This window comes from Protobothrops mucrosquamatus, unplaced genomic scaffold (assembly GCF_001527695.2).
Source record: "Protobothrops mucrosquamatus isolate PMUCROS unplaced genomic scaffold, P.Mucros_1.0 scaffold2954, whole genome shotgun sequence".
NCBI lineage: Eukaryota > Metazoa > Chordata > Lepidosauria > Squamata > Viperidae > Protobothrops > Protobothrops mucrosquamatus.
Genome location: NW_015388977.1, coordinates 64,960 through 83,775, shown reverse-complemented (window position 1 = coordinate 83,775; position 18,816 = coordinate 64,960). Strand labels below are relative to the sequence as shown.

The window sequence follows — 18,816 nt, the reverse complement described above, 5'->3', positions numbered from 1 at the left end:
TGGCACTCGTGCCATAGGTTCGCCACCATTGCTATATACTGAATCTGGACTTCCTATATGCCATTCTTTACCCCACAGAAGATAATCCATTTCACGTGTGGAAGAAATTTAACCACATCTTTACTATAAAGGGATGGGGAGTAGTCTCATTCAGTGAAAATTTGATCAGATCTCTCCATCAAAGCAACTATTTTAATAGACTCGAAGCTGAGCTGAAGCTGATGAAGATTAGCTAAAATGACCTTTTTTTGCAGAGAACCTCCATAATTCTAAGATAGCAGAAATTTAATTGGGTGGCAATAGGTGGCAATTCAGAGTAGGCATCTTAATGGATCACTAGCGGACTGTGTTTATAGAAATATAATCTTTTTTTAAAAAAAAAAAGTGAGTGTGAATTTTAAAAATCCACTGTTATAAGCATTATTCACAGCTATTGGGAATGCTAAGCAACAAGTATGACCTAAAACAGGGGTGTCAAATGCCAGCCTGGGGGCCGGATGCATATAGCGAAACCATGCCCACCCCATTGCCGGCAATGACAAAAAAAGTCATGATACGGCGCGACACGTCATGTGACGTTGCAAGTGCAAGTTTGACACCCCTGACCTAAAAGCTAAGCTTTTATTAATCTATTGAGAGGCATGGTAAAAGAGATTCTCTGACTTAGTTCTAATGATGTCTCCTTGAAAAAAGAAATAAAAAAAGCAAAATGCATTCTTTGTGCTACATTAGTCTTGAGATAAAAAGTAGGGGGCTGGACTAGAAGACCTCCAAGGTCCCTTCCAGCTCAGATTCTAGTCTAGTCTAGTCTAGTCTGATATGTTATGAAATATCTAATTAGAATGCCAGGATTTTTAGGATCAAAAATTTAAATCAGGGAGAGAATCCAATTGGAAATTGAATTTTATCATTTTTTCCCTAAATTGTCCTATTACTGCTGTTTCTATGCAATAACCAGCAAAAGGAAAGACTCAGACCTGCAACTTAAATGAGAAACAATGTTGCCAGCTGCATAAACCTTTCAGAAAATGACATTAATATACTTTTCATTCAAAGGTAATGCCTCCATGAGAACTTATTTCCAACCCTTGTATAACAAATTAATAACTAGCAAATGTTTAAGGATCAACCAATGGAAGATCAAGGTTTATTTTTCTACCAGCATACAAAAACATATTGCACATCAAACAACCAAAAATAAAAATACTCTAAGGACTAACATATGTAGTTTATACAGAATAAACTTTCTGGAAATTGATCTTTTCAGTAGTTCTGGTTATCTTAATGGACATGACTAATTCAGAATTAAGTGTTTTAACTAAAGCTATGTTTGATTTTTAAATACTGTACAGTTTAATAAATAAATCAAACAAAGCCTCAATGTAGAACAGTCACTGCCAATGTCACCCAATATCCCTGCAGATTTGAGAATTTAATAAATGTATTCCAGTGGTCTGCAGCTTTCCCCACTACATACAGCATTTAAAAAACATGTATTAAAACAGACCAGTTTCCAGACTAAACTAATGGAGAAATTACAATTCAGTGCAAAATATTTTAGACTGCATTTTTTTCTAGTTTCCCTCAGGTGAAGAAGTGGTTGCATATTATTAAAAATGTAATAAAAGCAGCTAATGCTTTCATAAAGTAGGTTATGTTAGGGATCCCCCCCACATCTGCCATATTTTGAAAACAAAATAACGTTTCCTATAGCCAGCAATTTGTTTTTATTTAAATGTTACATATACTATTCTCAAGGCACATCTGATGATATTTATAACACAGTAGGTGTCAAAAGTATGTTCAACATTGGATTTTTTTTCAGGATCCCTCCCTGTTGTTTTCCAAAATGGAGGAACTGAAAGTGCGGTGTCAAGACTCGCAATCCATATTCTATCTTTGGCAAGCTTATACAAGCACTATTGTAAAATGTAATGTAAAAGAACTGTAAACTAGGAACTCTTGTTTATGAAACACCATTCAACACAGCTTCTTCCGGTTTATTCCCATCTTCTTGTATAGTACTAGGCTCTTCCTCAGGACTATGCTGCGGCTTGGAAGATTCCGTCTCAGAAACCACTGCCGGGCCATTTACTGCTTTTTCAGAAAGGCCAACCTCTTCAATCACTTCTTTCACCTTTTAAAGGGGGAAAAAAAAAAGACTTGGTGACGAGAGAACTGTGAATCATTAAACCATAATTAATATCCCCCCGCCCCAATTTCAGACAGTAAGAAAATCCACAGAAGGCATTAATTTTAGAAGGATGATTACATGAACATTTTATGTTATACCCAGTTATCTATAGTACCTATTTACTTAAATCATTCTTAAAATCCAGTTGAAAACACTTGTCCAGGGATAGGCAACCTTGGCTCTTTTATGACTCGTGGACTTCAACTCCCAGAATTCCTGAGCCAGCATGGCTCAGCTTGGAAACCTCTCCCTTTCCCCTCAGCATGGCTGGCTCAGGAATTCTGGGAGTTGAAGTCCACGAGTCATAAAAGAGCCAAGGTGGCCTACCTCTGCACTTGTCAAATGAACAAGGTAGGTAATTATTTCCAAACACAAGCTGCATTCTTGCCTTAGGCTGCCATTCTTAGAAAGCTGGAAAATGTGATTAGGGCAAGGTATTCTTAACAGGAGTTGTCTCAATTTGCTAATACATTTCTAACATAAACGAGTTTTCCTACTTTTATATTGCCCTGCAAACCGGCAGACCTTTTTCAGTACCTACAGGTAGATATGGTAATTTAATTCTGGAAGTAATTTCACAGATGGATATGTGAAATTATGTAAAGGCAAAAGTTTCCCTATCCAGTTGTGTCCGATTCTAGGGGGTGGCGCCCATCTCTGTTTGTTAGCCAAAGGAGCCAGCATTCTCCAAAGATCTTTCCGTGGCCAGCGTGATGACATACCCCAGTGCAGGCTGTACGGCAAAAACACGGAACGCTGTTGCCTTCCCACCAAAGTGGGGCCTATTTATCTACCAGGTCGCTCTGTCATGTGGCACTTGGGTCTCGAACCCAGGCTGTCAGTTTTCCAGCTGGCCACCTCAGCTTCTTAACCACTGAGCCATGGTGCCCCCTCTAGCTAGACATCAGTTTGTTCTTTTAGGTTTCTTACCATTTCCTTCTTGTTTTTACCCAGTGTTTCCTTTGGGAGGTTTCTTTGTCTACTCTGAGATTCTGCTCTTGATATATAATCCGCAACTGTAACTGTGAGGAGAAAAATTTACAGACTTTTATGTTTAGAAAACATCCAACTCCTCGTTGGATAAATTAAAATTTATCCTTTTACGTTCCAAGGCTCATATTATACAAATTCAGTCATCTTTTGAGGCCCTCCCAAACAGAAAAAACTTAATGATTAATCCTGAAGCTTCATACAGCTAATTTAAATTAAATCCATATTGACCTCTTTTGGCTTTTTTTTTAAAATACGTCACTTTCAAAATATTTTTGCCTTATTTATTATCAAAGGAGAACTCTACAACTTTCCTATGGCTTGCAGGTGTGTTTTTTTTAAAGGTATATTTAAAGGCACTGAAGAAGATTTGAAAGATGGTCAAGATGTTGAAAAGAACCCTGGAAAATGATTTTAAAAAACATGTTTTAGTCCAAACGGGTGATAGACTTGAGGCAGATGGATACAGAGCCCAAGGAGATATTTTAGAGAACGTTCTTAGATTTAGGAACATTTCTTCTGAAGTGAGAAAGTGGGTAAGGAAAAATTGAAGTGGCATTAGCATCCCACCTTAACCATGAAAGCCAGCTGAGTGACTTTTGGCCAATCACTCTCTCTTGGCCCAACACACCTCAGAGGGTTGTTGTCTTACACTTGGGCAGGAAAAATCAAAGGTACAAGTACAGATTGGGCGAGACCTGGCTCAAAAACAGTAACTGTGAGAGTCCTAGTGGACGATCACTTGACCATGACCCAGCTGTGTGCAGCAGCAGCCAAAAAAGCTAATACAATCCTGGTCTGTATAAACAGGCACAGAATCAAGATCACACAAAGTATTAGTACCACTTTATAAAACCCTAGTAAGACCACACCTGGAATACTGCAGCCAAGTTTGGTCACCATATCGCAAAAAAGATGTTGAAAGTTTGGAAAAAATTCAGAGAAAAGCAACCAAGATGATCAAAGGCCTGGAGGCTAAAACATACGAAGAACAGCTGTGGGACTTGGGTTTGGCTAGTCTAAAGAAAAGAAGAAACAGGGGAGACATGATAGCAGTATTCCAGTATTTGAGGGGCTGCCACAAGGCAGAGGGGGCCAGGTTGTTCACCAGAGCACCAGAGGGCAGGGACAGGAAACAATGGTTGGAAACTGATCTAGGAGAGAAGCAATCTGGAATTAAGGAGAAACTTCCTGACAGTGAGGACAATCAACCAGTGGAACAGCTTACCCCCAGAAATTGTGGGCCCTCCATCACTGGAGATTTTTAAGAGGAGACTAGACCAGGGGTAGTCAACCTTGGCTCTTTTATGACTTGTGGACTTCACCTCCCAGAATTCCTGAGCCAGCACAGCTGGCTCAGGAATTCTGGGAGTTGAAGTCCACGAGTCATAAAAGGGCCAAGGTTGACTATCCCTGGACTAGACGATCACCTGTCTGAGATAGTATAGGTTTTCCTGACTAAGTGGGGGGTTGGACTAGAAGACCTCCAAGGTCCCTTCCAGCTCTATTCTATTCTATTTGTGGGGAAAACAGGAGGAGGAAGATGTATTGCATATGTTTTATATATTTTACACATTTATTTAATTTATTGGCCACCCATCTTACCATAGGGTAACTCTGGGCGGCTTAAAAGGATAAAACTACAAAACCTATACACCATACAAATCACATACTATAAATATATAAATATTTTAACCCTAACTAAAAGATCAGGAGGAAGGGAGTGGGATGAGTGGGGGGGGGGGCGCGAGGGGAGGTGGGATCTGATATTTATGAACCACCCCCAATGCGAAGCCCCTCCCCACTGGAGCCCCAAGCCAATTGGTGGAATCAAGTTTTTAAGTTCTTGCAGGTCAGGAGGATTGGAGCCAACCTCCCCACCTTAAGTGATTTGTAAAAATAATAAAAGCAGTATAGAAATAAATAAAAAATTTAAAATAGTTAACTAAATGCTTTTCTTTTCTTTTTTTAAGAGAAAAATATCCTTAGGACGGAGTACTGTGGCTTGTTCTTTCCTTTTGACTCCATATAGCAGCTATATCTTCCAATATAGTGTATTGGGGAAGAATTGGGGAAGAAGTACTAAAAATGAGTTCTGTGTGATGAATAAGGTGTAACTAATAAACAAATTCACCATGTGGCCAAAAATGTGCAGCATATCTGAAAATACTTCCCAGCAGTGGCTGTCATTATCTCTCTCAGAATTTAAGATTAATTGATCAAAAAACATACTGCCTTAATTTGTTAAGGATCCCTATTGGTATAGTACTTTTGATTGCTATATTTCTCCAGTAAACTCATACTGCAGTTCTCCAGAATTAAAGTGAAACCATTGGAAGCAGATCAAGAAAGCAATTTTTAATTATCCATCAAAGGATTTTTGTGGTTAACTGATCAAGGTCATGTGTCTATTATTCTATAGCATTTTGTAGTGTGAAATTCATTTCCTTTAATTTTTAATTGTACTAAACTGTTCACAAGCCTTTGAACTCTACAGAAACATTAATGTTCTTGAACGTAACATATGCAAGTTATTTATAAATGCAACAAACATGGATTATTCTAGAAATTAAAATTTGTACTTTTAAGTTGTTAGTACATATTTAAAGATGCATCAAACCACAATGGCAGACAGCGCATGCAACTATTTTTTGCTTTACTGCAGTTGTGTGATTTCCGTTGTCCTCCAAATACCGATCATGTTAATTCAAAATATGAGACAGGCAAATACCATGCAAATAACTTCATGTTTTATTGCAGTACTAATAAGCTAACCAGCATTCCTACTAACAAGTAGTTGCCAGAAATGAGCACCACCAGGCAGTGTTGCTTTCATTATGGCATATATTTCCACTCTGACATCTAGAAATCATTCTGTTTTAACGGTGCTTACACTTGGGAGCATGACACTAATGTTAGTTACTGGAACATGAGTAACTGGTAATTTCTCAACCTGCAGTCTGTTATTAAGTAATTATTATTTACAAGAGGCACTTTACACGCTTCAGAGGTGCACAAACGGTAGACATGGAGCATTCCTTCATGCTTGTGACCTGAGATGGGCCACCTTTCCACTTAAGTTACCTGGCTGTCTATCTTCTGCCTGACCCCTGAAGCGACGCCTGCGACTACGATTGCGTCGCTGGGTTTTTTTGTCTCTATCATCTGCAATTGCAAAGTTGAGGCATGAAGCATCTTACAGATGAATATTTTTTCTCAGCACAAAGCACAAAGAAAAAAAACCCTATTTCACACTTGCAAATGGAGTAGCAACAGTATAAGACCATGTTTAAATTGGTATTATGTTGATACCAAAAGTTAAACACTGGTTCAAGGAATCAGTTCCCCATCTTATTAGAAATGTTTCTGTTTGATGTACTTTGCATAAACTAGTTATCACGAAATGGCAGTTTTAGAATGCTGAGAGACACCTACGTCAAATAAGTCCTACTGACTTTTAAAAGTATCTGGGATCACAGTTGTAGAGGAATAAGAAACCTAGGTATGTTGCATGACTTCAATTACTTTTAATTCAGTTAAATCCACAAATTTAAGCAACAAAACCACTCAGGCCCTACCAAAGATAACATGGATGTTAAGTTTACATTTATTTATTTATTCTAAACAGGGTTTCAAAATCCTCAAGACTAAATCAACTTTGCATTTCATGGTGGGTGAAGTCTTGTTTTGTAAGACCTGGAACAAATGCTCCATTCTTCTAACACAGTGGTGTAAAACTGGTTGTGTTCACACCAGAAGGATTTTAATGCAGTTATAAGAAAATGGCCTGGATGGATTCCACGTAGCCTCAATTGTTCTGGTTACATGTATGTGACATCTTCAATTATGCAAACAGTTAACACAACATTAAATTACAATTAGCGGGGTGACTATGAAAATGATGGGTAATTGACTGTAATGGCACATTACAATTATGCAAGTTTATTGGTATGAATCTTTTCAGTTTCGTTACAAGCGATTGACATACCTAAGCCATTTTCATTAACTGACGCCGTGTCAGATTCTGTCATCCCATCCATTAAGGCAGCGTCTTCATCAGTCCTCCGTCTGCGAGATCGCCTGCGTCGGTTAGCGGTGTGATGCGATTCACTGGCATCTGTGTCTGCAGTCTGGTCAGACTCTGTGTTATCAAGTAAGCTGTAAGGATTGCTGTCTGGGTCTTTCAGCACTAAAGTAACAAAAAGACAAAAAAGGCGAGAAGCGGCACATGAATTTGTGTTGTTTTCATCTACCATTTTAAGCAAAATGTTACGAGGGTAACTAAGTACAAAGTAATCTAATCCAGAACATGCATACTAATCTGCTGAGCAACCTAGGAAGAATCTGAAACATTCTTGAAAGCTGAGAATATTGCTCTTGAAAGCGAAACAAAAGCTAAAGAGTAGATGGTACAGGCTTTGGGGATTATGGGCATCAAGGCCATTGCTTTAATTCTATCCTCCTAGTGCAGGGGTAAGCAACCTTGGCTGTTTTATGACTCGTGGACTTCAACTCCCAGAATTCCTGAGCCAGCTTTGCTGGCTCAGGAATTCTGGGAGTTGAAGTCCACGAGTCATAAAACAGCCAAGGTTGCCTACCCCTGTCCTAGTGACAATTGTTTTTGTTCACCTTCTGGAGTAAATGATCAGACATAAATTTCCGTGTCTTTCTGGCGGCCTTTAAATTAGGATATAAATAAAGTGGGAAGAATATGCACATCATAGCTACTGGAATTCTTTCCAGGGATGTCCATATGAGGCATTTATCTGTTATGCACCCACTGGAAAATACAGGCAGGCTGCTTCAGCTTAGAGTTTGTGAGCAGGAGAGACTTCTTTGAATACAGAAGTTGGTAATATCCTAACGCAGCTGCCCAACTGTCCCCCAATGAGGGGAAATTTCCTTGGAACGTTATCCTCCACTCTCCTAAGCTGGCTCGGTCTACTTTCAAACTTGACCTTTGCTTTCCTGAATTGTCTCACAATATTAAGTTGGGTCCTGTTTGGTTCAGTTTTCGGAGAGTCGTCTAATTGAGGGTCTGATGAAAGAGTCTTGAGCCCATTTATAGAATTTCTTTCCGACAGCCCATCGGACGAGAAAGAATAAAATAGCAAAACAAAAGCATTCAAAGTTCAAAATTGAATAACCTCAGTGAATCAGGCCAAGGCGCATCTTAGTTTAGCATTTTCTTTCTTTCTCAGGGCAATTGAGAAAGCACCAAGGGATGCTTGAAGCAGGTATAAAAATTCCCATGGTTGTTCACTGGTGGCATGCTACACTGAACTTAGAAATAACACTGAATCTTTCAGGTTTGTTTGTTTTTTACCAGTCTGTTCATTTCCCCTTAAAACTTGAACCATACAAGTAGTCCTCAACATATGTCTGATTGCTTAGCACATAGCTAATAACCCTGATTAATGTCCCTTTTCCTTTTTCATTTGTTTCTGCCATGGACCTTGGTATCTTTTTCATCTGTCCGTCAGGTCCCTCTATTAACCCACTTGCAACACTGTCCCCACCTCTTAGGTTATTTTCTGAAACATCTACAACCTTCTAAATCAGTGGAACAACCTGCCTCCAGAAGCTGTGAGTGCTCCAACAACACTGGAAGTTTTTAAGAAGAGACTGGACAGCCATTTGCCTGAAATGGTATAGGGCAGGAATAGGCAACCTAACCTTAGCTCTTTTATGACTCGTGGACTTCCACTCCCAGAATTCCTGAGCCAGCATGGCTGGCTCAGGAATTCTGGGAGTTGAAGTCCACGAGTCATAAAAGAGCCAAGGTTGCCTACCCCTGGTATATAGGGTTTCCTGCCTGAGCAGGGGGTTGGATTAGATGACCTCCAAGGTCCCTTCCAACATCAACATCATCATCCAGCAGGTGCCCAGGACGTATCTGCTTTTGCCTAGGAATTAATTGAAAAGCCTTTCTGCTATCTTTTTCAGTAGACCTGGCAATCTAAGCTTGGCCTCCTGGACTAGACAGTCCCATTTCCCAACATCAGTGACATCAACACGGTCTCCCCACCGCCACCATCTGGCAACCTCTTCTGACTGGCTGAGAAGAAAAACGTGACGCCCTCTAAATAATTATTTGCATCTAATTACTTTTCTTTCTGATTCTGTGAATTGAGATAATGGACTTGAAAGCGGCAGCAGTAGAACTACGTTTTTTTCTGGCATAAATCTGAAAGACATTGTCCATACCAGAACTGATAGATGACTTGCCACCTCGGGGGCCACCTCGGCCCCGGCCCCCGGAAACGCTACGTCTTCCTCCTGGTGGACGTCTTCGGCTGTCACGCTGGTGTAGGGCCTCCCTGTCTTCATCCCCTGCTAGGGACCAATCACTCAGTTCGTCTTTTCTTTCTGATTCTGTCTCAGAGGGATTAGATAGCTCAGAATTTGTTCCTTCAGGAAGAAAAGCGGAACCAAAAGAATAAAAACATAAACCAGCAAAATACTTATAAGGATCAAAATCATTAAGTATTAATACCACTTTACAATGCCTTGGTAAGGCCACACTTGGAATACTGCATCCAGTTTTGGTCACCATGATGTAAAAAAGATGTTGAGACTCTAGAAAGAGTACAGAGAAGAGCAACAAAGATGATTAGGGGACTGGAGGCTAAAACATATAAGGCTGCTGGAATTGGGTATGTCTAGTTCAGGGGTAGGCAACCTCGGCTCTTTTATGACTCGTGGACTTCAACTCCCATAAAAGAGCCGAGGTTGCCTACCCCTGGTCTAGTTTAATGAAGAGAAGGACGAGGGGGGACATGATAGCAGTGTTCCAATATCTCAGGGGCTGCCCCAAAGAAGAGGGAGTCAAGCTATTTTCCAAAGCGCCTGAAGGCAGGACAAGAAGCAACGGATGGAAACTAATCAAGGAGAGAAGCAACCTAGAACTAAGGAGAAACTTCCTGACAGTTAGAACAATTAACCAGTGGAACAACCTGCCTCCAGAAGCAGTGAATGCTCCAACACTGGACGTTTTTAAGAAGAGACTGGACAGCCATCTGTCCGAAATGGTATAGCGTTTCCTGCCTGAGCAGGGGGTTGGACAAGGTCCCTTTCATCATCATCATCATCATCATCATCATCATCATCATCATCATCATCATCATCATCATTTCAAAGCCACAAAGGAATACCAAATGCAGTTCTCCCAACAGCATAACAGGCATTTAGATTTACTGCTTTACAAGGAGGAAATTACATTCGGTACCTAGCAGGCTATACTTTTAACATCAGGACATTTCTTGCATCTGCAGCAGGTAGTACTTAATCCAAAAGGTATACTAGATGTGTTAGATGAGAAGTGATGCAATCCAAATTAGAAAACAACAAGTGCTAAGAGAGGTCAAAAGTATATGAAGGTAGTTAAGAGCCAACATATTTTAAAGTCTACTGCTTTTAAGGAATGTTTGTTAACTATGCGATACTGGCAGCGGAAAAAATGTTCCCAAAACAAAGAATCACACCTTAAGAGCTGTATGTTCTACAACAGAATGTGATGTAGTCTGGATGGGGGAAATAGGTGCTATACACCTTTTAATAAAAGGTGCCCTGATTTTGTAAAATTTCATTTTCTGTCATGCATAATACATTTCGAGATAATGAACCAGTGAACACTATTCATTATATTTCTGCTTCCAAACCTTCACTCCTTTTTCAAGAAATGTATGCAGAAGAGAAAAACCAAGCAAAATGCTTCCTTAATCAGTTTCAAGACCCCAATGAAGACCCATTAGAAATTTTCAGACCAAAATACCATTCCAGATAACTGCATGGCAATTGGGGATTCATTAACATAATTGGATTCATTATTCAAGATTGGGTTTATTATTCAAGATTCAAGACACTGGGTTGTTTATCCACATTCCAGTACTGCTGGTCTTGTATTGTGAACGGTCTATGGTGTTTAGTTAGTTATTTTTTATTTATAACTTCTCTTAGAAAATTGTCTGATTTATTCAACTATAAATCAACAATGACTAGTAATCTAGGAAGGAGGAATTACCAATATTTGTATTCCTTAGAGGTGTTATGTTGATGTTATATTACACAGCTATCCTGGCTACCAAAAATTCAAAATTATAAACAAATCAGACGATACTCAGTTGTACAGTTATAGATCACTATGCTGGGGTAAGAGGTGAGAGAATCCATGGCATTACAAAGAGAACTGTATGGAATCGAATAGTGAACCAGTGCAATATTGCTAATTATGTTACATGCAATCCATCATCAAGAACATTACAAATATAAAGCAAACATGATAGTTTTATAACAGTTTTAGAAGTACAGAACTATCTTGCCCTACCTGTCATAATCACAAGTGATTATCACTATATTATCACATTATCACCTGTCATAATCTCCATATAATCACCACTGGATACATAGTCCCAGTGTTAATTACCAATGCATATATTAGTCTTAAAACTATTCTTGTATTCACTGTACATAACACACTTCCTGGCAATGCATGTAAAGACATAAGGTTTCTAACATGTTAGCAACAATTCCCAAGGCATATAAAGAGCACCCAGATAAATCTGCATGAAAATAGCCCTTCAAACACTCAAGAACAGCAGTTGGGACTTGCTATGAGGTATTGTATTGGCCTTTAGAAGATGGACCCAGCAGAAAAACATTCATTCTACCTCTTTCCGTCAGAAGCCAGGACTAAGACCTTTGTAATCCCTCTCACCTAAGCTAATCACTGCCTTTGCTACAAGAAAAAAAAAACATTTCGACCATCTTTATATGTATCACTTCATAAAACCTAAGGGCAGCAAGAAATAAGTAAAATCACAAATGTCACATCCAAAATATAATTCCAAAATATAATTTCCAAAACACCATAAGACAAGACAACAAACAATAGATGGAAACTAATCAAGGAGAGAAGCAACCTAGAACTAAGGAGAGATTTCCTAACAGGGAGAACAATTAACAATTAACTTTGCCTTCAGAAGTCATGGGTGCTCCATTCACTGGAGCCTGAGCAGCCACTTGTCTGGAATGGTATAAGGCAGTGATTGGCGAACCTTTTAGAGACCGAGTGCGCAAACTGCAACCCAAAACCCACTTATGTATCGTCGGGTGCTGGGTGCACGTGGCCCATTGGGTGGGTGTGGCCCATTGGGTGGGCGTGGCTGCGGTGGTAATAGCAGACTGGGTGGGACTAAAAAGTTCAATCAATCAATTCCAACTTTGCGAGATCGTTTTTTTTCCCCCGCGAGAAGTTGAAATTGATTGATTGAACCTTTTTTTTCTTTTTGCACACGGCGGTGGAGGCCTAAAGTGAAAAGGTTTTATAAAACCCAGCTGAAGGCCTAGGACTGGGGCGACGGCATGCGTGCCCACAGAGAGGGCTCTGCGTGCCACCTGTGGCACGTGTGCCATAGGTTCGCCACACGGATATAAGGTCTCCTGCTTGAACAGAGGATTTGACTAGAAGACCTCCAAGGTGCCTTTCAATTCTGTTATTCTGTCACCTTCTAGATATCTTCTAAGAGGAATTAGCTGAGTCCGCCTTCTAATGGCCACAATGGAACCTCACAGTAACTCAATTTTTTGTTCTTAGTAATCAAAGATGAAGACAATGGGAAAGTTCTGGGTAGGAAAGCATTCTATAACACCCCCTGTAAAGCAGTTGCTAAAGGCAGTTTATGCAGAAGCAAATTATCCATTCTGATGGAAGTTATTACAAATGTTATTAAGGATGACTGTGAAAATAAAATACCAAAGACTGGGAAACAAAAACAAAAAATGCAAACCAGCGGTCAGAACAAATGGTAGAAATTGCCAGGAAGAAAAACCAAAGTGAAAAAACACGAAAATCTAGGTATTTACAAAGATTTTCAGAGACCTATTGGAAAAGATAAGAAGACTATTACAATGACCTCTATAAAGATATGAAAACTAACACAAAAATGCAAGAAAAGTCTTCCAAAGCTCAATGAACTCAAAAGGTTCCACTCTTGAAGTGGTAAACTAAAGCAGGGGTCTCCAACCCCTGGTCTGTGGACTGGCACCAGGCCATGGCATGCCAAAATCCAGGCCACGTAAACAAGCAAAGCCCCATCTGCGGGATGCAGGCAGCACACAAAACCACAGAAAAACCTCTCTCCATGAAACCAGACCCTGGTGCCTCTGAACTAGAGGATACCAATGGACAGACAGTGACTGTTTCAAAGCTCAAACAGGAATGGAAGGAACATACTGAAATTCTATGCAGTCAAAATGTCAAAATTCAGGATACCTTAGAAGATACTTCCTATTTACAAGAACCTGTAGAACTAGAAGGTGAAGTCAGATGAGTGCTCCACTAATTACCAAATTGGAAGGCTACATGAACTGACGGAATATCAACAGATGTATGAGCACAGAAGAAAAATCAGTGAAGATGAATGTGGTTTTAAAGCACGAGGGAGAGAAACATCAAATGAGCTATGCTGATGATACTACTCTGACAGCTGAAAATGCAAATAGGTTACCTGCAAGCTCTAGTAATAAAAGTCAAGAAATACAGTAGAAAAAGCACAACTAAATATAAAGAAACTGATTACAACATACAAAGAAACCAGCCTTAGAAGTGGCAAAGACCACATTTTAAGATCAACTATTAACAGTAAAGGAACCCAGACGTCAAGAAATATACTAGAGACCTGCACTAAACAGCCTTGGGAAAGTTATCTAGATACCACGATATCAAAAATATCAAAATTGTGCAGGCAATGGTTTACTTTTTGATATTCTGTGGAATCAAAGCTGGACAGAAAGAGTATTAAGGCATTTCAGCTTTTGGAGAAGACTCTTGAGAATACCATGGATAGCCAAGAAAACCAACAAATAGAACAAATCAATTCAGAGTTCTTGCTGAAGAAATAAATAATCAGACTCATATGCAAAGACCTAACTCTCTTGAGAAATCTATAATTCTAAGAAAGATGGGAAGAAAGACAAGAAAAAGACAATAGTAGCAAGCTGGATGTGGGGATAGATCATCCTGGAAGAAAGTCAGTTTATGTGATTGCTAAGAATCGACTCCAACTTGATGTCCCATAAACAATCGCATCCAGAGAGCACTTAATATAAAAAGCTTGAATTAAGCTGTAAGAAACAATAAACATTTTCCTGAAATCCATATTGATAATGTTGATACTCTAATGTTTGTAATGTATCAAAAACTCTGAAAAATAAACATCTAAGATAAGACAACCTTGTCATGTTTTAATGTGAGCACACTGGCACACACTGAAAATGAAAAATTCTGTTGCCTGCTCTCAAAATAAAGTATATATCTAACCCATGAACATACATAACACACATATACACATGCTATTATATGAATATGGTAAAAAAGCACAATGCCCTTGTTATATTCCCTATTAATGATGATAGGAGCAAAGCAAATTGTCTAGCTTATCTTTTAAGCACACTTACCATATCCAGAGGTGTAATTGGGCCCCCTCCGGCCTCTGCCTCTTCCACTATAGGACCTTGAACCCTGTACAGACGAAGGAGTGCTTTCATCGGTGGTATAGCCCTTCTCCTTCTCAGGACCTCTGGTAGATGAAGGTCTAAAACCCATGCCAATTTGACGTAGCTGCTCGTCAATCTGGAGCCTTTCCATCCGTAGTTGTTCTACTTCCTGAATTGAGAGTTGCATTAAATATAAACTAAGTTATGTGGTGTTATAACTTTCCCTAAGTTATTTTTTATGCATTCTTCACTTTAGAAAAAAAAAATAAGCAGTTTCTAACTATGCTAATAAATAATTACATTTACAGAATTACAGGGTGAAATAGTTTCTGATCATTTAAATGCCAGTGAGAATCGACAAGACATGATTGATCGGAAATACCTAATATGTTTTAGATAGTTTGGTATACATTTCTTTCAAATGTTTCAAAATTTTTACTTATAGCAATCTATCTTTTCACATCAAGGACCAAAGATGTCACTTACGTATCAGCTATATTTGTTCAAATGAACTTTTTAAAAATACCAGAATAAAAATCTTTGGAGTAAAAACTACTGTGTATTCCTATAACAGAATTATGAAATTATAAAATGAAAAAGTAGCAATTAGGCTGAAAGTGATCAGGTTTTTCTACAGAGGCTGAGAAATACAGTATAAAGATTACAAAAATACATAAAAATAAATAATAGCAACAACGATGGGAATGTAACAAGGTTGATCTAAAAATTCTGCCCACACGTACTAGAATACATAAGAAAAAAGCAGAATGATCACCTTCAAGATAAGGTAATCTTAAGTGAAAATAATTAGAATCAATTCTTGACTCCTAGCTCCGCAGCAGCAAATCACGTTTATTTAAAGGAGCCTCTTAGGTTAGAGTGGACTGCAAACTAAATCTGAAAATTACATCAAGCGGTGCTTACCTTTAAGTAGGCAATGTGGTATTCAAGAAGTACTTGGACATTCCCTATGCTTTCTTTAGTACCCACAAACACAAATGGAACCATTCCCTATAAAGATAAAATAAGTTTTTCAAATATATATATAAACTAAATCACAAATAATTCTTGGAACTGTATATGGGTGCCTGGACACACGCAAACCCAAACTCTATTTTAATAAAGCTACAATGTAACTTATGTGCTAGATCTCATCTGTCTTATTTTATTTATTACGATTCCAGAGCACTCTCAAAAATATTCTAGTATGAGGGTGTTTTTTCCCCCTATGCATAAACCTGGTCTGTTTATTGGTATGTTGTCTGTATAATTCAGTTTGGCTAAAGAGCCAGTTGTTAAGATTTGTTTTGTGTGTATCTTACAAACAAGTAAATCTTAAGGGAATTAACCTGAATTCTCAAAGAGTGACTAAACTGAACCTGAGGCTAAAACCAAATTGGCTTGCAGTTATAAAATCCACAGAAAAACTTTAAGAACAACAAAATCCAGATTTTGACTTCTGAAATCAACTTTTAAAAGAATTAGCTAACTTAGGGCCAACCCATAGGTAGTAGAAGCCATAACTGATATATATATATACAGTCATTTGATCAAGAATAAGCTGATGTCAAGATTGTGTCTCTAATCAACTAATCAATTAGTGAGGAACCTCTGTACTCTGCCAGAAATGCTGGTGTGTTGTTGAATGTACTTTCACAAGACAGAGGTCATACAGCCATCAGTGGACGCTTGCTGCTATACCACCACTAGACTAAACAGGTGAGCCCAATCTAGAGCCCACAGTATTCTCCTATGACTGCAGAGTGCAAATGCATAGGCTTCAATGAAAGAATGCAGCCCTTCAAAACATCTATTTAGAACCATATGCATCTGAGCTATCTGAGGGATATCCTATTTCCTACAGTATCTTTCTATAGTTACCTGGTTAGTCACAGTGAGCAACATCATGGTCCACTAAGTCTTGAGCCCAACTGAGCATTACTACACAGCACGTTAAAGAAATAATGTGATTTCACGACTAACCATACAGCTACTCAAGTACATATCTGTTAGATTTATGTACAGATAGTCCTCGACTGTACATACACAGTTCATTTAGTGATCGTTCAAAGGTACAACAGCACTGAAAAAAGTGACTTATGGCGGTTTTTCGCACTTATGATCTTTGTAGTATCCCCGGCGGGACATGTGATCAAGGGAAGGGAGGAAAAAAAAGAAGTTAAAATCTTACATCTTCTCTGGGTAGTTTATTCTCGTTGTCTCCTTCAATTCTCACTCGCACGACTCCAGATTTGTCCACAATCTCTTGAATAACTTTGCCATTTTTACCAATAACTTTCCCTTTAACAAAAAGAAGAGATTTAAGTTTTGGATTATCACAGGGACTTTGGTCTCAAGTAAACTATCAACAAGAAAAAACAGTTAGAAAAAAATTCTTTATAATAATTTAAGGCTGATGTCCAATTCAGCTCTCCTGCTGATGGAATTACTTCTATGACTGAAAGAAGGAAGGATAAGGAGGAGAGAGAGAAAGAGAGAGAGAAGATGGAGAAAAGAAAAGATGTTTATGTCGAAACTTTTCCCTGCTACTGTTAAAATTTTATTATTATTACGTACCCACAAGATTCCTAGGAACCTGAATAAAGTCCTCCACAAATTCCAAATAGCTTCTAGCTTTTTTTACTGCCTCAGCACTCTGGTAATAAACAGAACGTAATGCATTAAACATTAACAGTTAAAACACTTTTAGGGAACAACTATTTCCATATAAAATGAGATAAAACTACGTGTACTATCTTTTGCAATGAGAAAATGCAAGTATCTGTACCTGGCAAATTAAAAATGATGGCTTTCAGACAGGTGCTTAAACCCTATGGGACTATGGGAATTTACCTTCAAACTACCATATATATTTGCCGATTGGTACCTTTGCCTTTACACAATTATTTAAATACATGTTTTTATCTGAGGCTCAACATTATGATACCCATTTTGTCACCCATCTAAAATTTTCTCAGATCTGAGGAGAACCTTGATTCTTCTTTAATAATCCTTAATCAACCAGCATTCCTGCAAAGAAACCACACAGCCAACTGAACTTCATCATCTAGTCCAGGGGTAGGCAACCTTGGCTCTTTTATGACTCGTGGACTTCAACTCCCAGGATTCCTGAGCCAGCCATGCTGAGGGGAAAGGGAGATGTTTCCAAGCTGAGCCATGCTGGCTCAGGAATTCTGGGAGTTGAAGTCCACGAGTCATAAAAGAGCCAAGGTTGACTACCCCTGATATAGTCCTTTAGTTATAGAAGAATTATCCTAATGATGCAATATAATGGAAGAAGGCACACCTACTTAGGTCTCCCCAAATCAGGGATCATCCTAACCTACCATGTGGCTTTGTACTGTAGCACGAAGACCAACTGTTACATTACGAACATGTATTACCATATTTTATCTACTGTGTATCATCCCACTGCTGCATGGCTATAGTAAAAATAGACGCTGGTTGTAATCAGGCTGCGTCTAACAAAGGAATGTAAATAGTGTAAATATATTTACTTCTTTTCCTTTTATATTTGTAGCATGTAATTACTTTGAAATATATTCTTCCAAATTGGGGGGGGGGAAACACAACTAAGTATTTATGGTTAATATGGTTCCTCTTGAGATATGTTTGCATGTTCCCTCTCTGCCCCCTTGCATATTATAGTGTGGCAATATCTCTGGGTGCCTGTGTAGCTGCGATCAAACTTTTACTGGCAAATGCAGCCTTAGGGCCTCAGTTGGGTCTCTGCTTTCAACAGTCTCAAACATTCCCCGAAGACCTCTTCTCATTCTTCCTTATAAGCACACTCTCCCATTTGTTACCAGCATTCCCTGAAGGAAGGGGACATCTGGGGGAGGCAAGTTCATTAGCCTTTGTGCAACAACTCTTAAATGAGAAACTCCTGAATTCATCAGGAACATCGTAGCAATATTTTCCGATTTACTTAAATCGGGATTATCCTATCAACTGCCAGTAGGAATCTAAACCCAATATGGAGGCATGCTCTCTAATATAAGCATAGTTGAGGTGGATCTGAGAAAGCTTTACACAAATGCATTTAACAACGGTCAAATTGTGTAGAACCTAACCCCGAGGCATTTCTGAAGAAGATCACAATTTAAAAAAAAGCA

The 18,816-nt window shown here is 38.8% G+C and overlaps 1 protein-coding gene across 3 annotated transcripts in view; it reads right to left on the bottom strand.

Moving 5' to 3' along the window:
• Nucleotides 1-1,112: 1,112 nt before the first annotated feature.
• The window catches only part of FXR1 (FMR1 autosomal homolog 1), a 53,400-nt gene continuing 35,696 nt past the window's right edge, over nucleotides 1,113-18,816 (bottom strand). For 2 of the 3 annotated variants that reach the window (XM_015826087.1, XM_015826086.2), the window contains 9 exons: nucleotides 17,258-17,336; nucleotides 16,872-16,981; nucleotides 15,605-15,691; nucleotides 14,642-14,849; nucleotides 9,392-9,595; nucleotides 7,173-7,373; nucleotides 6,269-6,349; nucleotides 3,125-3,216; nucleotides 1,113-2,137 (listed from right to left, as the gene is read on the bottom strand). In XM_015826087.1, coding sequence (XP_015681573.1) covers nucleotides 1,967-2,137; nucleotides 3,125-3,216; nucleotides 6,269-6,349; nucleotides 7,173-7,373; nucleotides 9,392-9,595; nucleotides 14,642-14,849; nucleotides 15,605-15,691; nucleotides 16,872-16,981; nucleotides 17,258-17,336 — 1,233 coding nt within the window. In that variant the 3' untranslated portion in view covers nucleotides 1,113-1,966. The remainder of the gene's footprint in view (nucleotides 2,138-3,124; nucleotides 3,217-6,268; nucleotides 6,350-7,172; nucleotides 7,374-9,391; nucleotides 9,596-14,641; nucleotides 14,850-15,604; nucleotides 15,692-16,871; nucleotides 16,982-17,257; nucleotides 17,337-18,816) is intronic. The other variant, XM_015826085.2, reaches the window with a different exon arrangement.